The sequence below is a fragment of the Scyliorhinus torazame genome, chromosome 18 (genome assembly GCF_047496885.1).
Source record: "Scyliorhinus torazame isolate Kashiwa2021f chromosome 18, sScyTor2.1, whole genome shotgun sequence".
Lineage (NCBI taxonomy): Eukaryota > Metazoa > Chordata > Chondrichthyes > Carcharhiniformes > Scyliorhinidae > Scyliorhinus > Scyliorhinus torazame.
In genome coordinates, this window is record NC_092724.1 from 72614906 (window position 1) to 72639461 (window position 24556).

General features: G+C 50.5%; 1 protein-coding gene across 4 annotated transcripts in view; it reads right to left on the bottom strand.

The window, feature by feature from the left end:
* Positions 1-1532: 1532 nt before the first annotated feature.
* Positions 1533-24556, bottom strand: part of LOC140395297 (very low-density lipoprotein receptor-like) — a 129307-nt gene continuing 106283 nt past the window's right edge. For all 4 annotated transcript variants that reach the window (XM_072482893.1, XM_072482891.1, XM_072482890.1 and 1 more), the window contains 3 exons: positions 16020-16403; positions 13080-13233; positions 1533-5060 (listed from right to left, as the gene is read on the bottom strand). In XM_072482893.1, coding sequence (XP_072338994.1) covers positions 5048-5060; positions 13080-13233; positions 16020-16403 — 551 coding nt within the window. In that variant the 3' untranslated portion in view covers positions 1533-5047. The remainder of the gene's footprint in view (positions 5061-13079; positions 13234-16019; positions 16404-24556) is intronic.

The window sequence follows — 24556 nt, forward strand, 5'->3', positions numbered from 1 at the left end:
GTGAACCCCTGCCCGGATGGAATTCCACCTTGACCCCAGGCCCCGAACCTCCCTCAGGGGCTGGTGCCCTACAATCCTAGCTGGCTCGCGGAAATGCCCTCCGTGCCTTTTTGCACAGCGCGGAGGGCTTTCCTGTACGGGCTGCTGCTGCACACCCTTCACCTCCTTACCCTCATCCGTTGTCCGGACACGCCATGCGTGCCTTGTTGCCATCTGGCGATGGAGGTTCCCACTGGTGGTCCCTCAATCTTGGAGAGCTGAGGTAGAGTGTGTTGCATGCAGCAGGGCCGTACAATCACCGATTGCACCGGTTCACGGACTACCAAGAAGCCTGCCATTTTTGCGGCCTTGTGGAGTCCGTGAACCATGTCTATGTTACATGCTTTAGGCTGCACTCCCTTTTTAGTTTTCTAACCAATCTTTTGCTGGAGGTTTGTTTGCACTTCAGCCCCACGCTCCTAATCTATGGACACCTGGTGCGGAGAGGGGCAGGGAAGGCAGAGGATCGCATTGTGAACCTGCTCCTGGGCCTGGTGAAGCGTGCCATTTATAGGTCCAGGCAGCAGGCGACCGAGGGGGTCATCCGGCCAGACTGTCTGCCCCTCTTCCACGGCCGGGTGTCCCTGGAAAGGGAGCATGTGGTGTCCACGGGCACCATCGAGGCCTTCCGTGCCCCAGTGGGCACCGCAGGGGTTGGGGTGCTTTATTGATCCCTCTAATTTGATGTTTTTAAGTTTCCGTTGGTCTTTGTTATGTTCGGGCAGTGCCCCTAACAGGAGCGGCCCTTTTTGCTTTGTCTCTCAGTTTGTTTCCTTTCTTCTGTTTTGTTGGTGGACCTCAAAAGAGTGGCCAATCCACCTAACCTGCACATCCTTGGGTTGTGCGGGTGAGATCCACGCAGGCACGGGGAGAATGTGCAAACTCCACACAATCACCCGGGTCCTCAGCGCTGTGTCACAGTGCCGCCCTGGCATTCTATTGTAACTATTCTTTAATTCCTTGTATAGGAAGGAAAATTGAACCATTTCAGATGGAACAGAGGTACAGACACAGTTTGGACTAATGCAACAATACTGGGTGCTTCCAAAGATTGACCGTGTACACTGCCTTTATCCCAGTCTAAGTGGGAATTAAGGAAGCATTCCTAGCTTCTATTTCTTGTTTTAACAATGGAAAAAGCAATGTCAGAGTTCTCAGATATAAATTAATTGAGATAACAATTGAGAAATAACAACTCCAACATAGTTACAACATCAGAACGGGAAAGGAAAAGGAGACTCTAAAGTTCATTGGGATAAACAGTGCAGTGTATTACTGGGTAATTTCTCATGACAGCTTTGCACCCACTCTACCCCAGAACCACGGGAATATTGGCTAGTGGATTTTCAGAAAACCTAGGCCATAAACTATTCATACTGAACAAGGTCATGACTGATAGCAGAATGAATCGATGATTAAATCAGACAGGAATCCACAAAAAAAATGTTAAAAACCACACTGGAGCAAAGACATCTCCCTCAGACACAGGAAAGAATGGTCCATAAGATTCAATTTAATCCAATGTCACATTTGAGTTTTAATTCAATTATTACAGAGTAAATCAGTTAATGGCACCAGTAGCAACTATTAAATCAATTAACAACTCAGGTAATAAAAACTGACCAGATTTTCATCACTGTACATTTAACTTGTTTATTGCTGACATTTCAATCATTCTCCCTGGTTGGAAAGAATGTCAAAAGCAAAGGCTGTGAATATGGCCACTGAGCAGTGCAAGGAATTCAAGGAGATAATTCACACACAACAATCTCCTAGTTTCACAATAATCAACAGTTCACTATTTCACTAGATTCATTGAACAATTTATGGTTTTAAGTGCAATACTGGAACAGAATTGTGTGCGTATGCAGCAAATAGTTCTTTTTTACACTACAGTGTAATCAGTTTATCAAACTTAATTCTCGGAATCCAATTTGTGTGGCTGGCTTATATAATAGAGCCAAAGATCAGGTCCTATGTCAGTTTTGCTCAGAGGTTAAGCGAGGAAGATACAGCAGGCAGAGTAGACAGAGATTTTGGGAGTGAATTTTGCACTCTATAAAGTCTAAATAAAATTGGCCATGTGGATTAGTCACCTGATTATAGTCAGCAACTCCTGCTGGCAATTGGATGCCTCTCTATAAACGGCAGTAAGTTTAAAGTTACCCTATGGAGTGCAGAGCACAGGGAAGATGGATAGATGGCTAGGAAAAGATATTAGGTCAAGAGCAAGCCAACGAATAACCGTGGCACCAATGATTTACGTGTATCAGATTATCCACTTTACTTCACTGGACACACACGTGACTAAAAAGGAGTGTGTGGCTGGTGCATATATATTTTTAAAATTGCATTTTTATTTGATGTAGCCCATATCAAGATGAGGGGATTGACTAGAACTCTGAACACTAGTCCACAGCTAGCTTGTGGCAGAAGCTAAAATCCAACTCAAGCAAATGGACCCTGGTCTTTCATCTCCATCTCCATAGGGGGCACTTTGTTGGAAGTGTGAGAGAACATGGCTGGAATCAGCAGCTCTGAAACAGACACAACCCTGTATTTTGTTAGCAATTTGGTGCCAGTGCAGATCACCAGCATGTTAGACACTGAAACCCCTTTTCTAACTGGCAATACACTAACTGTACAACTGATGCCACAATTACATACAGTTCTACAAAATTATCCACAACTAGGGAAACATCAAATCAAAAATATTCCGAGCAAGGAGACAGTCCTTTTCTAAGAACTACTGATCAGAATTAATTGCCTACTTCATGCAGTCTAGTTAAAGGCAGGAACCAAGATGCCAGTCATTCACAGTGATGTAAAAGACGCAAATAGCTCCGCTACAGGAGTTGATCCATCCTGCACTTCACACAACTAAACTATCATGGTTAGCATTCAGGAAGTAAATGATGAAGCAAAACATAAAAAACACACTGGAGTGTAAGTATCAGGCAGTATTTGTTCGATAACTCTCTACTGGAAATGGTCCTGCTTCTTTATTGTGCGTCTGCTATTTATACTGTGCAAAGAATATGGATGAGCTTTACTGCAGTGCAGTTCTTCAAGTCAGACATAGGGTGGGCTGTCCCAATGGGTTTTAATGCAACTACTGTTCTGGACAGGGGCAGAGAGTCAGCCCTACAGTCACCAGCTGTAACCCAGCTAAAGGACATCTTGATGCTTCCAGTGATTTTCCCATCCTGTTTATAGTGAGTAGGAATTAGGCCCTGTGACAGAATGCAGTTTGTTCATTAATTAACCTTTGTGAGCAAATGATTAGATGTGTATGATATACTTTAAGGCAATTCCCGGAGATTAAACAGCACATGGAGGGTATACTCAGGCAAATGACCATTTGTAGCGATTGACAATTTTGCAAAGCTTGCAATTTGATTCTTGTAAACTCTTATCAACCACTCAATAAACCTTGGAAAACTGGTAAAGAATAAGTTAGCTTAATAAAAGCTTTCAAGTCAATTCATCGTACAGTATAAAAAACTGCACAGGCTTGTTACATGCCAGAAAAAAGGTTAAATGTTTCAGACCCCTTCTTCAAGACTGAAAACTAAGGCAAACCAACAAAACTAAAGGTGAGAAAAACATCTACTCCAGTCAGTGGGATTCAAAACTGGCCTCCAGATTCTTCAATGATCTTGAAGCACCATCTCGGTTGGAAGTTCCCCATCTCCCCGAGATGAACTTTTCTACCTTAGAACCAACTTCCACTTTTAAATAAAAGTGTACGTTAGTTAACCCTTTAATTACCTCTTACTGTTGGAACAGCTCCCCGTTTCACTCTCCAGATGCTGACTGACCTGCTGAACTGTTTCAGAATTCCAAGGTTAAACTTTATGAGAATTTGTACAGCCTTTCTAATCCCTCACCCCCAACACTCTAAAGAGGCAGGATGATCGGAGACATTAAGTTTGAACTGTTGCCAGTACTTCTGCAGCAGTGGGCAGATGCTGTGACATTTTCCTCTTTCGAATCCAGGTATCAACTAAACCTGCCCACTGCAGTGAAGATCCTGGTCTTGTCCTTCAGATTATGCAGAGTATTAATTCTCGGAATTGAATTCCTTCATGGTGCTGAAATTCAGTCACCTTCAAGCATCGAGTTCACATTTATTCTCATCTTAAAGCAAAAAAATTTAGAATAAATAAAATTGTCTCAAATTGTTTGAAGATTGTGGCATTAGTGAAGGTTACAAGATCACATATGTTGAGATATTTAAAATTACTAAATATCTGAAGACAATAGTACAGAGCAGGGATGCCCCAAGCATGTCTCTTCAGATATTCCTCTGCTAATGTGTAGTTGGTTTTTAGCTTAATGTCCCAGGACATTCAGAGAAAGAAATTTCAATTAATACCCTCCAAAATCCTCACCAAGAATCTCTAGCCATTAAACCATGCGAGAGAGGCTTACCTTACTCTGAATTACAGAACCAAATTGGCCACAAACAGGGAAATAAGAGGACAACACCCCCTAACTGTCAATAAATTAAAAGATTAATGATTGAAGAAATTCCAATTCATACCTGAGTTCTATGGCAAATATCATCTTCAATTTTAATCAATACCCATACAGAATTTTTATGGAGTCAATACTTTGGGAACGTGTCCAAGAAATTCCAAATCTCTCTGGTCGCAGCTTGTAGTTTGGGGTAATAAGGTATGCTGGCAGATGGAAGGCTTGTATGTTTAATGACAGTTCCTGCCTATGTCCCATTGCCATCATTGCCGGTGAGGTTCCTGATGGGTACTCTTTTGGAATATTGGAACCATTTTTTGGACACACTTCCTTTGCATCAAAACAATACTTCCCACAAATAGTAACCAAACTTTATAAATAAATACATAACCGATGCCCTGAGCAATAAAATGAATTATTAACCGATCATAAGGCTGCATTTCACCAACAGCACTGACCACAGGAATCTCTACTGGAATTGGAAATCCTGCACTGCCAATGGAACACGTCAGACCTGTTCCTCTTTGTGCTATAGCAAAGACCTGTGAAGACAAATCAGCATCAGATGAGCAGATTCATTAAGAAGTCTTCATTGATTGTCATCTCCAACACTGACACATCTGCAATGCAATTCCGCCACATCTAGTTTTAAAAAAAATCTCACTATTTCTCAGATCTCAGTTCAATTGTCCTTGCTTCCATCATTTTAACTAAATGCTGCTCATGTGTTAGTAACCAGAAATTGGGTCTAAAATCTGTTAACTTTCCATTTATCTGTAAAATTCAAAATCAAATCAGATTATTGTGATGGCTTAAGATAAACCAATACCTTCAAAATTGGAAGAGTTCACCCATTGTGGGTATCATCCTCCCCCAAGTCAGAAGGTGTTAGATTCATGCCCCATTTCAGAGACTTGAACACAGAATCTATGTTGACAGCTCAGTGCAGTGCCTGGAGTGCTGTACAGTCGAATGACATGTTGCTATTGGATGAGATGTAAAACCATGGGCGAAATTCTCCGTTATCGGCGGAAAGTCCGCCGATCGGCGCAAAAAACGGCGCAAATCCCACTTGCGTCACGTCATAAAAATGGGCCGATAGTCTGCGGCCCGAAATGGGCTAGCAGCGACGTAACGGGATCCGCGCTTGCGCAGTGGTTCACGCCGTGCAGCGTCATACGCGCTGCACGGCGTGACGGCTCATAAGGCCGCGCAGCTCCCCCCCACCCGACCGGAACAGCCGACCGCAACACCCGACTTGATGGCTGGCCGTCGCTCAGCCCCGAGGTTCGAGTCACGCGATGTGGAGGCGCTCCTGGATGCGGTGGAGCAGAGGAGGGACGCCCTGTATCCCGGGCACGGCCGCAGAGTTGCCCCACGCCACAGCCGGCGTCTGTGGAGGGAGGTGGCAGAGGCCGTCACCGCTGTGGCCCTAACACCACGGACAGGCACCCAGTGCCACAAGAAGGTGAACGACCTCGTCAGAGCAGGCAGGGTGAGCCTCCCCCAAATCCCCCCCTCCCCCATATCCCCCCTCCCCCATATCCCCCCTCCCCCATATCCCCCCCTCCCCCATATCCCCCATACTCCCCCCTCCCCCATATTCCCCCCTACTCCCCCCTCCCCCATATTCCCCCCTCCCCCATATTCCCCCCTCCCCCATATCCCCCATATTCCCCCCTCCCCCATATTCCCCCCTCCCCCATATCCCCCATATTCCCCCCTCCCCCATATTCCCCCCTCCCCCATATCCCCCATATCCCCCATGTCCCCCCTCCCCCATATCCCCCCTCCCCCATATCCCCAAGTGAATCCAGCCCTAACCTTAACCTCTGCAATGCACGCGCAACCGATGGCGTGCATTCATATACCTGCCTAACACTGTTGCCTTTTACCCCTGCCACCACCACCCCCCCTCCCCCCCCCCCCACAGGAGAAGCGCGCACACAACACCAGGGAGCATGTGAGGACTGGAGGAGGGCCCGCTGATGAGAGGCCACTGACCGTACACGAGGAAAGGGCCCTGGAACTGGCTGGCGGACCTGAGGACCGGGAGGTTGCTGATGCAGAGGTCGGGGCCCCACGAGCAAGTGAGCCACCAACAGCCCGTCCCCATATCCCCCCTCCCCTATATCCCCCTCTCCCGTATCACCTGATTACTGCCTGATGTCTAACCATGCATGCTTCATTGTGTATCGCAGGACCAAACGTCCAGGCACCCATCCCCGCAGATGCAGACCGCCCGCAGGATGCCCCTCGGAGACCACGGGAGACGGAGAGACCCGCACCCTCCAGCATGCGACGCCCGCAGGATGCCCCTCGGAGACCACGGGAGACGGAGAGACCCGCACCCTCCAGCATGCGACGCCCGCAGGATGCCCCTCGGAGACCACGGGAGACGGAGAGACCCGAACCCTCCAGCATGCGACGCCCGCAGGATGCCCCTCGGAGACCACGGGAGACGGAGAGACCCGGACCCTCCAGCATGCGACGCCCGCAGGATGCCCCTCGGAGACCACGGGAGACGGAGAGACCCGGACCCTCCAGCATGCGACGCCCGCAGGATGCCTCTCGCACACCACGGGAGACGGAGAGACCTGGAGCAACAGGGAGACGACACCCCCGTCACGTGCGGGAGCGACCACCCAGCGATGAGGGGGGCAGCCACAGGCCCCCGTCACATCCGAGCCAGGACACCACTACCCGGGACACCACTATCCGGGACACCCCTACCCGGGACACCCCTACCCGGGACACCCCTACCCGGGACACCCCTACCCGGGACACCCCTACCCGGGACAGCCCTACCCGGGACAGCACTACCCGGGACAGCACTACCCGGGACAGCACTACCCGGGACAGCACTACCCGGGACAGCACTACCCGGGACAGCACTACCCGGGACAGCACTACCCGGGACAGCACTACCCGGGACAGCACTACCCGGGACAGCACTACCCGGGACAGCACTACCCGGGACAGCACTACCCGGGACAGCACTACCCGGGACAGCACTACCCGGGACAGCACTACCCGGGACAGCACTACCCGGGACACCCCTACCCGGGAAGACGAAATACCGGACAGTGACTCAGAGTGGATGGGTGGAGACGAACCCCCACCCCAAAGTGCCATGGACTCAGAGTGGGACGAAGAGCACGACACAACGCCACTGCTGTCGCCAACACCCTCCACCATCGCAGAAACACTCACCACGGTTGGGCACTTTAGTGATGAGGCGTCTGGTACACTCACTGGTGCGCACAACACAGCCGTCCCGGTACAGCAGGTGGAGGTAGGAGCAGCAGAGGGACCGGGCGGTCGGAGGGCAGCCCAGGCCAAGCGAACATCTGCCGCCCAGATGGATCCCGGGTTCCTGCAGTTACCACACCCACACAGATCCGATGCAACCACCGACACGGAGACGAGCGAATAGGGTGACGGGTGGCTTGCGGCGGCTGCGGTCGCAGGTGGAGGAGTCCACCCGCATCCAGGAGCTGGGAGTGGTCCCGGTCATGCGTGCCACCCAGGCTGACACCGCACGGATGGCGTCCGCGGTGGAGGCAATGGGTGCGACGGTGTCAGACATGGGGAACGGTTTGCGAGGCCTGGGGCCTTCCGTGCAGGCGGCGTCTGTGGCCCAGGAAATGGCTGCCCTCTCACAGGAGGCCATGAGCCAGTGCCAGCGCCAGATGGCAGAGGCGCTCAACGCCATAGCCCAGTCTCAGCAGGCCATAGCCCAGTCTCAGCAGGCCATGGCCCAGTCTCAGCAGGCCATGGCCCAGTCTCAGCAGGCCATGGCCCAGTCTCAGCAGGCCATAGCCCAGTCTCTGCAGGCCATGGCCCAGTCTCTGCAGGCCATGGCCCAGTCTCAGCAGGCCATCGCTGAGGGCATCGGCGCCAGTGGCCATGTGCGAGCTGGCGTCGCACTGTCGCAGACAGGGTTCGACAACCCCCTGGGCTCCATGGCTGCAAACCTGCAGACCCCTGTCGATACCAGCACGGGCCTCCAGGACTGGCAGCGCCAGATGTCGGGGGCGCGTCGGATGGCCAGTCCGTTCGCATCCCCCACCCATGTAGAGGCCTGGGGGCCATCGGGCACCCCGAGGGAGGAGGAGGTGGTGTGGTCCGTCCCGGCTCCCTCTGTAGGGGAGGTCCCGGTACACCGCGACACCTCGGACTCCCCCCCTTCCGTCCCAGGTGCATCGGGTGGGCAACGGGCAGGACAGGCTGGCAGCTCGCCATCCCAGTCGCCCGGGCCGCAGCCTGGCCCATCTAGGCCAGGACGCCCCAGGAAACGGCCGCCAAAGGGATCCAGTGTCAGAGGGCAGGAATCACAGGAGTCCACCTCCAGTTCTGCTGTACCGTCTGGGGAACCATGTAGACGTAGTCAAAGGGCCCGTAAGGCCAAACAATTAGACACTGAGTAAGTTGGCACGGGTGCAGGGCACAGATGAGTTTTAGGCGCTAGGGCACGTGCATGAACTCCTTTGGTTATTAAAGTCAATGTTACACCTACCGAAGCTGCCTTTGTGCTCTGTCCAAAGTGTGCGGGGGTGTCATGTACGTTGAGCGCAAGTGTGTGTGTGAGGGGTGGTCTTACCTCAGCCCCAGGTGAGTCTGCCCCCTTCCCCCTGGGCCGCCATCAACATCCCCCGGGCAGAGGACGGGACCGTGCGCTGCAGTGTCACAGCCGCATGCAGGGATGGTCCGGGTGGATGGTGGTACTGTGGCCATGGGTCAGACATAGTCCAACGATGTAGAGCCAGGAGCTCATCGGAGGCGGGTTGTAATCATTCTCCATGGCCTGCGATAGACACGCGTCCACCCGCAACTGGGTGAGCCCGGCCCGTTGTGCCGCCGGTGGATCGGCAATTGGGGGTGGGGGGGTGGTGTGCATGCGGGTGGGGTGTGTGGGGTTGGGGAGGGGGGTGAGGGTGCTGGGTGGGTGGATGGGTGGGGGGTGTGGGTGGTCGGCTGTTGTCATGGTGTGCGGTCTGTGGCCATACTACCCGATTCCCACGCCCATCTAGTCAGTGAAGCGGGCGTCTATCAGTCTGTCCCGTGCCCGCTGGGCCAGCCGGTAACGGTGGACAGCCACCCGTCTGTGTCTACCCCGTCTGCCCTGACCATTGCCCCCATCCCCCTCATCTGGGGAGGACTGGGCCTCTTCCTGCTGCTCCTCCACTCCGCCCTCCTCTGCCTGCGGCACATCGCCCCTCTGCTGGGCTATGTTGTGCAGGACGCAGCACACCACAATGATGCGGCCGACCCTATCTGACCGATACTGGAGGGCGCCCCCAGAGAGGTCCAGGCACCTGAAACGCATCTTCAGCACGCCAAAGCACCTTTCGATCACTCCCCTTGTCGCTACATGGGCATCATTGTAGCGGTTCTCCGCCTCATTGCGTGGCCTCCGTATAGGCGTCATCAGCCACGATCGCAATGGGTAGCCCCTGTCGCCCAGCAACCAGCCCCTCAGCCGGGGATGGCGTCCCTCGTACATGCCGGGGATGGATGACCGCGACAACACGAATGAGTCGTGTACACTGCCTGGGTGACGGGCGCAGACGTGCAGGATCATCATGCGGTGGTCGCAGAACACCTGTACGTTCATCGAATAGGTCCCCTTCCTATTAGTGAACACGGCCCTGTAATCTGCAGGTGGCCGCACGGCGACGTGCATCCCATCGATCGCGCCCTGGACCATGGGGAACCCGGCAATGGCAGAGAAGCCCACGGCCCGGGCATCTTGGCTGGCCCGGTCCACGGGGAAGCGGATGTAGCGGTGCGCCATGGCATAAAGGGCATCTGTCACTGCCCGGATGCACCGGTGCACCGATGTCTGCGATATGCCGGACAGGTACCCACTCGGTGCCTGGAATGACCCCGTTGCATAAAAGTTCAGGGCCACCGTAACCTTGACGGACACGGGGAGAGGGTGTCCCCCGCCAGTGCCACGCGGTGACAGGTGTGCCAGCAGGTGGCAGATGTGTGCCACGGTTTCCCGGCTCATCCGGAGTCTCCTCCTGCATTCCCGGTCCGTGAGGTCCTGGTATGTGCCGGGGCCGGTACACACGGGGCGCCCTCGGGTGCCTCCGTTGCCGTGGGCCGCGACGTCCTCCTCCCCCTCCTCGTCCTGTCGGTCAGGTGTCCCTCCAGCCTGGGCGGCTGCCGCCTGCCCCTCTGCGGCAGCCTGCGCCGCCTCTCTGGCACGGTCCTCCTCCTCCTCCTCCTCCTCATCCAGGGCAACATAGACATGAGCGGCTGCCACCACGGCGGCCAACATCGCTGGATGGTCTGAAAACATGACGGCCTGGTGGGGGGGGAGGGGAACGACGACATGTCATCATTGCCCATATCCCCTCCTCCCCCCAGCCAGGTGGCATGGACCGCATGGGTCCAACTGTTGGAGGCTGGCACCTGGCCAGGTGGACCAACTCATTTGCCCTCCCATCACCCACCCCGGCACGGCCCCCTCCCCAACCTCCACCCCAGCACGGACCCCCCCCCCCAACCTCCACCCCGACACGGACCCCCTCCCCAACATCCACCCCGGCACGGACCCCCTCCCCAACCTCCACCCCGGCACGGACCCCCTCCCCAACCCCCAACCTCCACCCCAGCACGGACCCCCTCCCCAACCTCCACCCCGGCACGGACCCCCCCCCCCAACCTCCACACCGGCACGGACCCCCTCCCCAACCCCCAACCTCCACCCCAGCATGGACCCCCCCCAACCTCCACCCCGGCACGGACCCCCTCCACAATCCCCAACCTCCACCCCAGCACGGACCCCCCCAACCTCCACCCCAGTACGGACCCCCCCCCCCAACCTCCACCCCGGCACGGACCCCCTCCACAACCCCCAACCTCCACCCCAGCACGGACCCCCCCCAACCTCCACCCCGGCACGGACCCCCTCCACAACCCCCAACCTCCACCCCAGCACGGACCCCCCCAACCTCCACCCCAGCACGGACCCCCCCCAACCTCCATCCCGGCACGGACCCCCTCCCCAACACCCAACCTCCACCCCAGCACGGACCCCCCCCAACCTCCACCCCGGCACGGACCCCCCCCCCCCAACCTCCACCCCGGCACGGACCCCCTCCCCAACCTCCACCCCGGCACGGACCCCCTCCCCAACCTCCACCCCGGCACGGACCCCCTCCCCAACCTCCACCCCGGCACGGACCCCCTCCACAACCCCCAACCTCCACCCCGGCACGGACCCCCTCCCGGCACTCCCCCGGAGCCCAGCCTACTCTAACCACCCCCCCCCCCCCCCCCGCCGCACACACACACAAGCCGAGACACACCTCTCCTCAGGCAATCAGTCTGCGGCCACGCCATTTCCTGCCCAGAGCCAACCCCCCAGGCCGTCACTCAGCTCCTCGCTGGTCGGCGTGAGCCTGGAGCACCGGGTCACGCCGATGAAAAGGAGGTTTGATTCACGTCGACGTGAACGGTCATCACGTCGACGGGACTTCGGCCCATCCGGAAGGGAGAATATCGGCAAGCCGAAAATCGGCTGCCTTGCGCAGACCCGTGACATTCTCCGCGGCAGCGGCGCCATTAACGCCCCGCCGACTTTTCTCCCTTCGGAGACTTCGGCGGGGGCGGGATTCACGGTGGCCAACGGCCATTCTCCGACCCGGCGGGGGGTCGGAGAATGACGCCCCATGTCTTTGTAGGAAAATTGACTGATGTCTTGCTTACATTATAACGGTGATATTTCAAAAGCACTTCAGTGGCTGTAACGCACTTCAGGATGTTCTAAAGATATGAAGGACCCAAGATGTGCAAGTGCTATTTTCCGATAATCCCTGCTTCTGCAAAGTGCCTCTTGTCTCTGCAGTTATTCCTCAAAAGGGTGGCTGGATTCAGGGAGTCACCATGGGAGTTAAATGTTTTGTTTGGGGCCATATCCCACTACTGGATGCACAGTAGGGAGATGTATGCCCCCTGTTAATTGCCTGGTTACATTCTCAACTGTGTCAGTGTCTGGCACCGAGTCCGGAGGTGGCGATTTTCAGGGTGTCGGAAGATCCGGTAATCCAGGAGGAGAAAGAGGCAGACGTTCTGGCCTTTGCTTCCCTGGTAGCCCGGATACTATTAGCTTGGAGGGACTCAAAGCCCCTGAAGTCGGAGACCTGGCTATCTGACATGGCTAGCTTTCTCTGTCTGGAGAAAATCAAGTTCACCTTGAGGTTAGGGTCACTGTTAGGGCTCGCCCGGAGGTGGTAACCGTTCGTCGACTTCTTTGCAGAAAATTAATCGTCAGCAGAAAGGGTGGGGTTAGTTTAGCTTAGAGTAGGGGTTAATAAAGGTGGGACTTGTAAAGGAGGAAGCAGGCTTTTTGCACTATGTTTATAGACTCATGTACATTGTTTATTTTGTCGTTGTTGTATAACCAAAAATACCTCAATAAAATGTTTATTAAAAAAAACTGGTCAGTGTCTGCCTTTGTCTCGGAATGGATTCATGCTACTGGATAAGTTACTGCAATGGGAAACATAAACTGACTACAATCTTAATACTGTTGAGGCAAAACTTACTGCTGAGAAACGGAATCCATTCTCTGTCCATTGCAGATCATCGAATTCTCTGCATCGAGTTGGACAGGAGAATAGCAGCGTGAGATTTTAACATGCCCGAGTATCATTCTCCAATGCATGGCAGCACAACACATTACAATTCCAATCAGGATCACTGTAGGCAGGTGAAGAAAAGAAAGAAAATACATCAAAAAAATAGACGTGCACCCCAGGCTTATCCATTCTGAGCGTGCAGAACCAGCAGAAAGGTATGCTGAGAATTTTACTTCCCATCCATCCCATCCTCCTGTTACATCAAAAGGAAAATTGAAAGACTGTCGCTCCCTTTGCATACCAAAGAACAAAGAAAATCACAGCACAGCAACAGGCCCTTTGGCCCTCCAAGCCTGCACCGACCATGCTGTCCATCTGAACTAAAACCTCCTACCCTTCCGGGGACCATATCCCTCTATTCCCATCCTATTCATGTATTTGTCAAGACACCCCTTAAAAGTCACTATCGTCCCTGCTTCCAACACCTCCGGCAGCGGGTTCCAGGCACCCACTACCCTCTGTGTAAAAAACTTACCTCGTACATCTCCTTTGAACTTTTCCCCTCGCATTTTAAACCTATGCCCCCTAGTAATTGACTCTTCCGCCCTGGGAAAAAGTTTCTGACGATCCACTCTGTCCATGCCCCCTCATAATTTTGTAGACCTCTATCAGGTCACCCCTCAACCTCCGTCATTCCAGTGAGACCAAACCAAGTTTCTCCAACCTCTCATAGCTAATGCCCTCCATACCAGGCAACATCCTGGTAAATCTTTTCTCCACCCCCTCCAAGGCCTCCACATCTCTCTGGTAATGTGGCGACCAGAATTGAACACTATATTCTAAGTGCACCTAACTAACTAAGGTTGTAAAAAGCTGCAACATGTGTTGCCAATTTTTAAACTCAATGCCCCGGCCGATGAAGTCAAGCATGCCATATGCCTTCTTGACTACCTTCTCCACCTGCGTTGCCACTTTCAGTGACCTGTGGACCTGTGCACCCAGGTCCCTCTGCCTATCAATACTCTTGAGGGTTCTACCATTCACTGTATATTCCCTACCTCACCAAAATGCATATATCCTGCTGTATCCTCCGACGGTCCTCATCGCTATCCACAATTCCACCAACCTTTGATGTCGTCCGCAAACTTCATAATCAAACCAGTTACATTTTCCTCCAAATCATTTATATATATTATAAACAGCAAAGGTCCCAGCACTGATCCCTGAGGAACATCCGTAGTCACAGCCCACCATTGAGAAACGCACCCTTCCATTGCTACCCTCTGTCTTCTATGACCGAACCAGTTCTGTACCCATCTTGCCAGCTCACCTCAGATCCTGTGCGACTTCACCCTCTGTACCAGTCTGCCATGAGGACATAAGAACATAAGAACTAGGAGCAGGCCTCCATCATTCAATGAGATCATGGCTGATCTTTTGTGGACTCAGCTCCACTTGTCAAAGACTTTACTGAAGTCCATGTAGACAACATCCACTGCCCTACCTTCATCAATCATCTTTGTCACCTCCTCAAAAAAACTCGATCAAGTAAGTGAGGCACTACCTCCCCTTCACAAAGCTATGCTGTCTATCGCTAATGAGTCTCATTTGTTTCCAAATTGGTATCAATCCTGTCCCTGAGAATTCTCTCCAACAAACAAAACCATGTTGTCTCTCGCTAACATGTCCACTTATTTCCAAGTGGGAGTAAGTCCTGTCTCGAAGAATCCTCTCCAATAATTTCCCTGCCACTGACGTAAGGCTCACCGGCCTGTAGTTACCTGGATTAAAGGAACAACATTGGCTCTTCTCCAATCCTTTGGGACCTCCTGTAGCCATTGAGGATACAAAGATTTCTCTCAAGGCCCCAGTAATTTCCTCCCTTCCCTCTCTCAGTATTCTGGGGTATATCCCATCAGGCCCTGGGGACTTGTCTACCGTAATGTTTTTCAAACCTCCCAATACCTCCTCCTTTTTGATCTCAACATGACCCAAATTATCTACACACCCTGTTCAGAAAGGTTATGATCATGTTCCACATTTCATCTTCCGTGCTTAAAATCAGCTCTATAACTCAAGCCTTAAGTGCACTTAAAGTTTCCTCAAGTTATAATAAGATAAGTGTCTCCAAGTCTGAAAAAACCTACAATTATTGCAGGCAGAAAACGTATTTTCCTGGCTATTGCTTCAGACTGAATCAGACAGTTTACTAAAGTAACATAAGAAATAGGAGTGTAATTTGGCCCTGCTCCACCATTTAATATGATCATGGCTGATTTGATTGTGGCCTTAACTCCATTTTCCTGCCTGTCCCCAATTGCCCTCGACTCCCTTGTAGATCAAAGATCTGTCTAGCTCAGCTGTGAATATATTCAATGACCAGCCTCTAACGTTCTCTGGGGAATAGAGTTCCAGACTAGTAACCCTCAGGAAAAGAATTCTTCCTAATAGTCAAATGGGGACCACTTATCTTCATACTGTGCCCCCTAGTTCAAGATTCTCCTACAAAGGAAACATCCTCTCAGTATCCACCCTGTCAAGTTCCCTCAGAATCTTTTCTGTCGTATTTGACCCCGCGCTGAGCTTCCGACCCTTACCCCAAACTTCCCACATCCACCTTTGTATTATTGTTCATCTCTAGCCCTGCTCTGCTAAAACTCTCATCCATATCTTGGTTATCTGCACATTCAATCACTCTTGACTGCCCTCCCATTATACCTCGGTGCCTCATCCAAACCTCTGCTCCCTGTATCTAAGCCCACACTAAGTTCAACATGCAGAGTAGTAATTTTGAAATGGGAATAATTTACTCCACTGCACCACACAACTCCCTGAAGTAGAAATTATTCTTAAGATTCTTAAACCTTTATCGTGCTTTTTCAAGACAAGCAACAAAAAGAAACCTGCCGATCAGAGCGATAACCCCCACGGACACAGCATCAAGATGGTCCGGATCTATTTCCTCCTGAGATGAAGTGCTGGAATCACTTTTCTCCTGCGATGAAGTGATGGAATCGTCTCTCTCCTGCGATGAAGTGATGGAATCGCCTCTCTCCTGCGATGAAGTGATGGAATCGCCTCTCTCCTGCGATGAAGTGCTGGAATCACCTCTCTCCTGCGATGAAGTGATGGAATCGCCTCTCTCCTGCGATGAAGTGATGGAATCGCCTCTCTCCTGCGATGAAGTGCTGGAATCGCCCCTCTCCCGCGATGAAGTGCTGGAATTGCCCCTCTCCTGCGATGAAGTGCTGGAATCGCCCCTCTCCTGCGATGAAGTGCTGGAATTTGTTTCTAGAAATAAAATGCCCCAAATCAATTTGTGAATGTAGTGTTCTGATGAAAAGTTGGAAAGGCCTCAAAGGTAGATCAGAAACTGAAATTAGGGTCTTTAATCTAAACAAAGCGAACAACAAATATATGAGGGGCAAGTTGGTTATAGATTGGGAAACTACATTAAAATGTATGCCAGTAGACATGCAATGGATAGCATGTAAAGAATTAATACATGGTTTACAACAAATTTCCATTTCCTCAGGCACAAAATGACAGCAAGAAAATGATCTAATCATGGCTAACAAGACACGTTAGAGATCCTATTAGATCAACGGAAGAAGGCGATATAGGGGCTGGTTTAGCACATGGCTAAATCGCTGTCTTTGAAAGCAGACCAAGGCAGGCCAGCAGCACGGGTCAATTCCAACCAGCCTCCCCGAACAGGCGCCAGAATGTGGCGACTCGGGGCTTTTCACAGTAACTTCATTTGAAGCCTACTTGTGACAATAAGCGATTTTCATTTCATAAAGATGTCAAAGAGCAGTAGTAAGCCTCATTGGGGGCACTTTTTAAAATTCAGCAAAGGAAGATCAAGAAATTGATAAAGAGAAAATAGAATATGAAAACAAACAGGCAAGGAACATATAAACTGACTGTAAAAAGGAAAAGATTAGCAAACACAAATGTGGGCTCACCACAGGGTGAGATAGGAGATTTTATAATGGGGAATAACTGGCAAAGAAACTAAACAAATAATGCGTGCCTGTCTTCACAGGGGAAAATACAAAAAACTTCCTGAAATGTTGAGGAGCCAAAGTACCAGCGAGATTGAGAAATTGAAAGAAATTAGTATTCGCAATAAAGTAGTGCTGGAGAAATTAATGGGGCTGTAAGTTGATAAATCTCTTGGACCTGATGATATACGTCCCAGACTGTCGAAAGTGGTAGCTGTAGAGATCATGGATGGTAATCATCTTTCAAAATTCTGTTCATTCTGAAACAGTTCTTGCAGATTGGAAGGTAGCGAGGGAGAGAGAGAGAGAGAGAGAGAGAAAACTGCGAACTACAGATAGAACTATAAAATAGATCCATAGAATTCCTACAGTGCTGAAGAAGGCCATTCACCCATCGAGTTTGTACGACCCTCTGAAAGAATACCCTAACTAGGTCCAATACCCTACCGTGGCCCACTCCCCCACCCTATCCGCGTAACCGCAGCTAACCTTTTTTTTTTTTTTAATTTAAATTTTTAAAAATAAATTTAGAGTACCCAATTATTATTTTTCCCCAATTAAGGGGCAATTTAGCGTGGCCAATCTGCCTAACCTGCACATCTTTGGGTTGTGGGGGTGAAACTCACGCAAAACAGGGAGAATGTGCAAACTCCACACGGACAGTGATCCAGAGCCGGGATTTGAACCTGGGTCCTCAGCGCCGCAGTCCCAGTGCTAACCACTGTGCCACCGTGCTGCCCAACTCCACCTAACCTACCTATCTTTGGACTGTGGGAGAAAACCGGAGCACCCGGAGGAAACCCACGCAGACACATGGAGAAAGTGCAAACTCCATCGGCCACACATACAGTCTCCCAAGGCCAGAATTGAGCCCAGGTCCCTGGCGCTGTGAGGCAGCAATGCTAACCACTGTGCCACCCTTAATGTTAGTCTAACATTTGTAGTAGGGGAAAACGTTAGAATCTATTATAAAGGATGTGATAACTGGGCACTTAGAAAATAAATGGTAGGATTGGGCAGAGTCAACATGAATTATGAAAGGAAAATAATGTCTGACAAACTGGTTGGGAGTTTTTTTGAGGATGTAACCAGCAGGGAGATCCATTTGGATTTTCAGAAGGCTTTCGATATACTGATGTGGATTGAGGATTGGTTAATGAACAGAAAATAGTGAGTAGGGGTAAACGGGCCATTCTCAGTTCGGCAGGCTGTGACGAGCGGGGTACTGCAAGGATCAGTGCTTAGGGCTTGGCTATTCACAACTTATGATTTGGATTTTCGCCAACTACCACCAAACACATCTTCCTTTCAATCCCTCTGTCAGCATCCCGTAGAGACCATTTCCTCTGAGAAAAATCTAGTCCACTCCTCCACCATACCCAACACCTCTCCCATCCCCCATGGCACCTTCCCATGCAATCGCAGAAGGTGTAACACCTGCCCCTTCACCGCTTCTATGCTTAACATCCAGACCCAAAACACTCATTCCAGGTTAAGCAGCGTTTCACTTGCACCTCTTCCAATTTGGTCTATTGTATTCGCTGCTCCCAATGTGGTCTCCCCTATATCGGAGAGACCAAACGCAGACTGGGTGATCGCTTTGCTGAGTACCTTCGGTCTGTGCTCATTTAGGACCCTGACCTTCCCGTTGCTTGCCATTTTAACACAAGACCCTGCTCCCATGCCCACATGTCTGTCCTTGGCCTGCTGCAATATTCCAGTGAAGCTCAATGCAAACTGGAGGAACATAGAACATAGAATTTGCAGTGCAGAATGAGCCCATTCGGCCCATCGAGTCTGCACCAGCCCTTGGAAAAAAGCACCCCACTTAACACCCACTCCTCCACTATCCTTGTAACCCAGTAACCCTACCTAACATTTTTGGACACCAAGGGCAATTTAGCACGGCCAATCCACCTAACCTGCACATCTTTGGACTGTGGAAGGAACCCGGAGGAAACCCACACAGACACAGGGAGAACGTGCAGACTCCGCACAGTGACCCAAGCCGGGAATTGAACCTGGGACACTGGCACTGTGAAGCAACAGTGCTAACCACTGTGCTACCCTGCTGCTCTCAGGAACAACATCTCATCTTCTGGTCTCAACATCGAATTCAACAACTTCAGATGATTAGCTCTATCCCACCTCGACCCCTTTGTTTTCTTCCCATTTCATTTTAACTTGCTTTCTGGTCTTTCTTTACATATATACCCCCCCCCCCCTCCTATCTTATCCCCCCTTTCCTTACCTTTTCTCCCCTTTGCTTTCCCCTTCCCCTCCCCCTCCCCCCACATCTACATGTCACAGTTTACCCTCTAATGTTAGTTTCTCTGCTGTTTGGCCTTTATTCTCTCTGGAGACTGCCATTAGCAATCTTTCCCTTGGTTTCTGTGGCTTTGACTCATCTTTCATTCTCTCACTCCACAGTATAAATATTTCCCACTTTCTCTGTCCTTTAGCTTTGACAAAGGGTCATCTGGACTCAAAACGTTAGCTCTTTTCTCTCCCTACAGATGCTGCCAGACCTGCTGAGATTTTCCAGCTTTTTCTCTTTGGTTTCAGATTCCAGCATCCACAATAATTTGCTTTTATATGATTTGGATGTGGGGACCAATTGTAATATTTATTGTAATATTTCCAGTTTTACTAATGATACAAAAGTAGGTGGGAATGTGAGTTGCGAAGAGGACACAAAGTGGTTTAGACAGACTAAGTGGGCAAGAACATGGCAGATGGAATTTAATGCAGAAAAATGGTAGGTTATCCATTTTGGTAGAAGAACAGAAAGGCAGAGTAACTTTTAAAAAGCTGAGAGACTGGAAAGTGTTGGATGTACAAAGGCATCTGGATGTCCTTGTTCATGAGTCACTGAAAAGTAGCATGCAGGTGCACCAAGAAATTTGGACGGCAAATGGTATGCAAGCCTTTATTGTAAGAGAATTTGAGAATAGGAGTAAAGATATCTTGCTGAAGGTATATGAGACCGCACCTGGATTAGTGTGTGCAATTTTGGTCTCCTTATCCAAGGAAGGATATACTTGCCATAGAGGGAGTGCAGTGAATGTTTGCTAGGCAGGATTGTCCTACGAGGTGCGATTGAGGAGACTAGGCCTGTATTGCTAAATTGGCAAAGTATTGCCAATGTAACACCCTTAAGCATAAAGGGAGGGAGACAAAAAAAAAACAGGTAACTATAGGCCAGTCAGTTTAACATCTGTTATTGGGAAAATGTTAGAGTCCATTATAAAGTATGTAATAACAGAGCATTTAGAAAGGCATAATATAATCAAACAGAGTCAGTACGGCTTCAAGAAGGGAAATTATGCCTGACAAATTTATTGGAATTCTTTGAGGGGGTAACAAGCAGGATAGATAGGGGGGGCCAGAAGATGTAATAACTTAGATTTCCAAGAAGCATTCGGCAAGGTACCGCACAAAATACTATTTAATAAGTTAAAGGTGTTGGGTAGTTTATTCGCAGGATAGAGCTTTGGCTAATTGATAGAAGACAGAAAGTTGGGATAAGAGGCGCATTTTCAGGATTGCAAGAGTGCCACAGGTATTAGTGCTATATATAAAATGACTTGGACGAGGGACGTGAACATACTATTGATAAGTTTGCACAAAAATAGACGGGAAGGCAAGCGGTGAAGATGACACAAAGAGTCTACAGAGGCATATAAACAGGTTAGGTGAGTAAGCAAAAACATATAATGGAATATAACGCAGGAAAATAAAAAGTTATGCACTTTGGTAGGAAGAATAAAGGAGCGGAGTACTTAAATGGAGAAAGACTGCAGAAAGCTACAGCACGGATTTGGGGTCCTCATGCATAAATGTCAAAAAACCTAGCATGCAAGTTCAGCGGGTGATAGGGAAAGTAAATGGAATGTTCACCTTTATTTCTAAGGGAATGGAGTATAAAAATATGGAAGTCTTGCTAAAACTGTACAAAGCACTAGTTAGACCACACCTGGAATACTGTGAACAGTTTTTGTCCCCTTATCTAAAAGATATACTGGTATTGGAGGCAATCCAAAGAAAGTTCACTCGGTTGATCCAGAGAATGGAGGGATTTTCTTATGAAGGGACGTTAAGTAGGTGAGCCTGTACTCATTGGAGTTTAGAAGAATGAGCGGTGATCTTATTGAGACATATAGGATTGTCAGGGTTCTTGCCAGGATAGATGCTGAGAGAATGTGACCTCTTGTGGGAGAGTCTAAGACCAGAGGACAGAATCTAAAGAGTATGGGGTTGCCCATTTAAGGCACAGACGGGGAGGAATTTCTTAACACAGAGGGTGGTGAATCTTTGGAGCGTGTTCAAAGCAGAGGTCAATAGATTTCTAGGTGCCAATGACACCAAAGGATACAGGAAATGTTTAGGAAGACGATGTTGAGGTAGATGATCAGCCATGATCTAGTTAAATGGTGGAACTGGCTCCCCGGTCGGGGGGCAGATATGTTATAATAATGGGCATTTTGGAGGGGAGGTTGATGGTGTTGTTGTGTGTGCCCTGAATTGGGATGATGTGGGTTAATGAAGAGGATGTTGGGTAGCAAGGTGGCCCAGTGGTCAGCACCGTTGCCTCACTGTCCGTGTGGAGTTTGCACATTTTCACTGTGTCTGCGTGGATCTCACCCCAATACCCCAAAGATGTGCAGCTAGGTGGATTGGCCACGCTAAATTGCCCCTTAATTTATATTTTTAAAAAAGAGGATGTTGACGGCCATCCCAAGCCTGGACTCGCATCAGTGAATTTTAGGTGGGGATTTCAACACAGTGTTGCATCCAAAGATGGATCGATCTAAGCCGTGCTCATTGACCCCTTTTGGAGAGATTGAGGGTATTGGCAGTGTTTATGAAGAAGATGAAGGAGCGGACCTGTGGCGGTTTTTACATCCAGGGGGTAGAGAGTATTCCTTTTTCTCACCAGTGCATAATGTCTGTTCAAGGATTGATTTCTTTATTATGGGGAGGTTGTTGTTGTCCGGGGGGAGGAAAGCTGAATACTCGGTGATCATTATTTCAGATCACACTCCACACCTGGTGGATGTGGTCTTGGTGAAGGGGCCTGCACAGAGGCCGCATGGAGGATGGAGAGAGGCTGCTAGTGGGTCCGGGTTTTTATATGCGGATGGCAAAGGTGATTGACAATTATGTGGGGTTCAATAAAAATATGGAGGTCTTGACGTTGGTGGTATGGGAGGCGTTGAAGGTGGTGGTAAGGAGCAAGATCATCTCATATAAAGCGCAGGTGGATGGGGAGGCAAGAGGAGTGGCAGCAGCTGGTAGACAAAATTTGGAAGCTGATAGGAAGTATGCAGAAAATCCCACTATAGCGTGGGAAAATCCTACGCATAAAGGAACTGTAGATGCACTGGAAGAGGAGGATAGGGCAAGGTTGGAGGAGCCAGTGGGGATTGAGGAGGTTCAGATAGTGACAGGAAAAATGCAAACGAGTAAAACACCAGGGCCGGATGGGTTCCCGGTGGAATTTTATAAGAAGTTCTCAGCTGGCGTGCTGTTGGAGGAGATGTTTGAGGGCGCTTCTGGAGACAATGGGACAGGCACCTATTTAGCTTTTGTTAAAAAAGGATAAGGATCCAGTGCAATGTGGGTCGTATCGGCCAATATCCCTGTTAAACGTGGATGCTTTAGTGTTGGCGCTTAGGCTGGAGGAGTGTTTCCTTCGGGTTGGAGAGGATCAGACGGGGTTTGTAAAGGGTACGCAGTTATCCTTGAATGTGCAGTGCTTGCTAAATGTGGTGCTCCCCCCATCAGAAGGGAGGGGGGGGGAACGGAAACAGGAGGTGGGGGCAGTGCTGGATGCGGGAAAGGTGTTTGATCGGGTATCAGTTAAGTTATTTGTTTGCGGTGTTGGAACGGTTTGGGATTGGGCCTAACTTTGTGGCGTGGATAAAATTGTTATATAAGGAACCAAAGGCGAGTGTACGTACGAATGAGGTGAGCTCGGGATATTTTCAGCTGCATAGGGGAACAATCCTATATGTCCCATGTTCTCCCTTTTGTTTGCACTGGCGATAGAGCACTTGGCCATTGCGCTGAGGAGCTCAGATAAGTGGGGTGGGGTAGAGTATAGGGTGTCCCTGTACGCCACCGACCTTTTGTTGTATATTTCAAACCCGGTTCCCCACGGTGGGGGATATAATGGGGCTGCTTAAGCGATTTGGGTTTTTTTGGAATACAAATTGAATTTGGAGAAGCTTTTTGGTCTCCCCTCCGGGAACTGGATTGGGGGGATTGCCGTTTGTGTGGCAAGCACTCCAAGTATCTGTGGGTGCAGGTTGCTCGGGATTGATTTCACGAGCTTAAGTGGGCATCGTGGCTTCCCTCTATCATTGGCAGGCCGGGTACAGTTGATAAAAATGACTGTTTTGCCATGGTTTTAATTTTTATTCCAGTGTTTACCGGTCTTCTTACCAAAAGTGTTTTTTGTGGGTGTGGAACCGTTTCTCTGGGGAAGTTAAGAGAGCAAAGATTCGGACTTCCGGGTACGGCTATGCAGAGCTAAGTCACACGTTCGCCGGCTCCCGCAAAAACGGACTTTTGGGCTCTTTTCAGGGCCCCCAACGGCACTTTTTCAACGTTTCCCGGTGTGGGAAGGAGTTAATAACAGCTCCCCGTCAGTATATGGCTTTAACTAGGAGCGGGGCGACAAAAAAGGTGGTGGTGGACCAGAAGAAGGGAGGGAAGAAGGACAAAAGGGCAGCGGGCGGAGACCAGGCAGCGTGGAGGTAGTGGGCGGAGGAGCAACAGGAGGGTATCCAGCGCTGCCTCACAGAGATTAAAACAGACCTGCGAGAGCCGATGAAGGCTTCTATTGTTAAGCTGCTGGAGACACAGACGGCCCAGGGGGTGGCGATCTGAGAGGCTCGACAAAAGATCTCTGACAAGGAGGACGAGATCTTAGGCCTGGCAGTAAAGGTGGAGGCGCATGAGGCGCTCCACAAGAAATGGCAGGAGCGGTTCGAGGAGATGGAGAATCGGTCGAGGTGGAAGAATCTGTGGATTCTGGGCCTCCCGGAGGGGCCAGAAGTGGGGGCCTATGTGGTCACCATGTTGAACTCGCTGATGGGAGCGGGGTCCTTCCAGGGGCCCCTGGAGCTGGAAGGGGCCCATAGAGTGTTGGCGAGGAAGACCAAAGCTAACGAGCCTCCGCGGGCGGTGCTGGTGCGGTTCCATCGGTTCGTCGATCGGGAGTGTGTGCTCAGGTGGGCCAAGAAGGAGAGAAGCAGCAGGTGGGAGAACGCAGATGTACAAATATACCAGGTCTGGAGTGCGGAGGCGGTGAAGAGGAGGGCCGGGTACACTCGAGTGAAGACGGTGCTGCACAGGAAGGGGGTGAAGTTAGGCATGTTGCAGATAGCGCGACTGTGGGTTACCTACAAGGACTGGCACCAGTATTTTGAG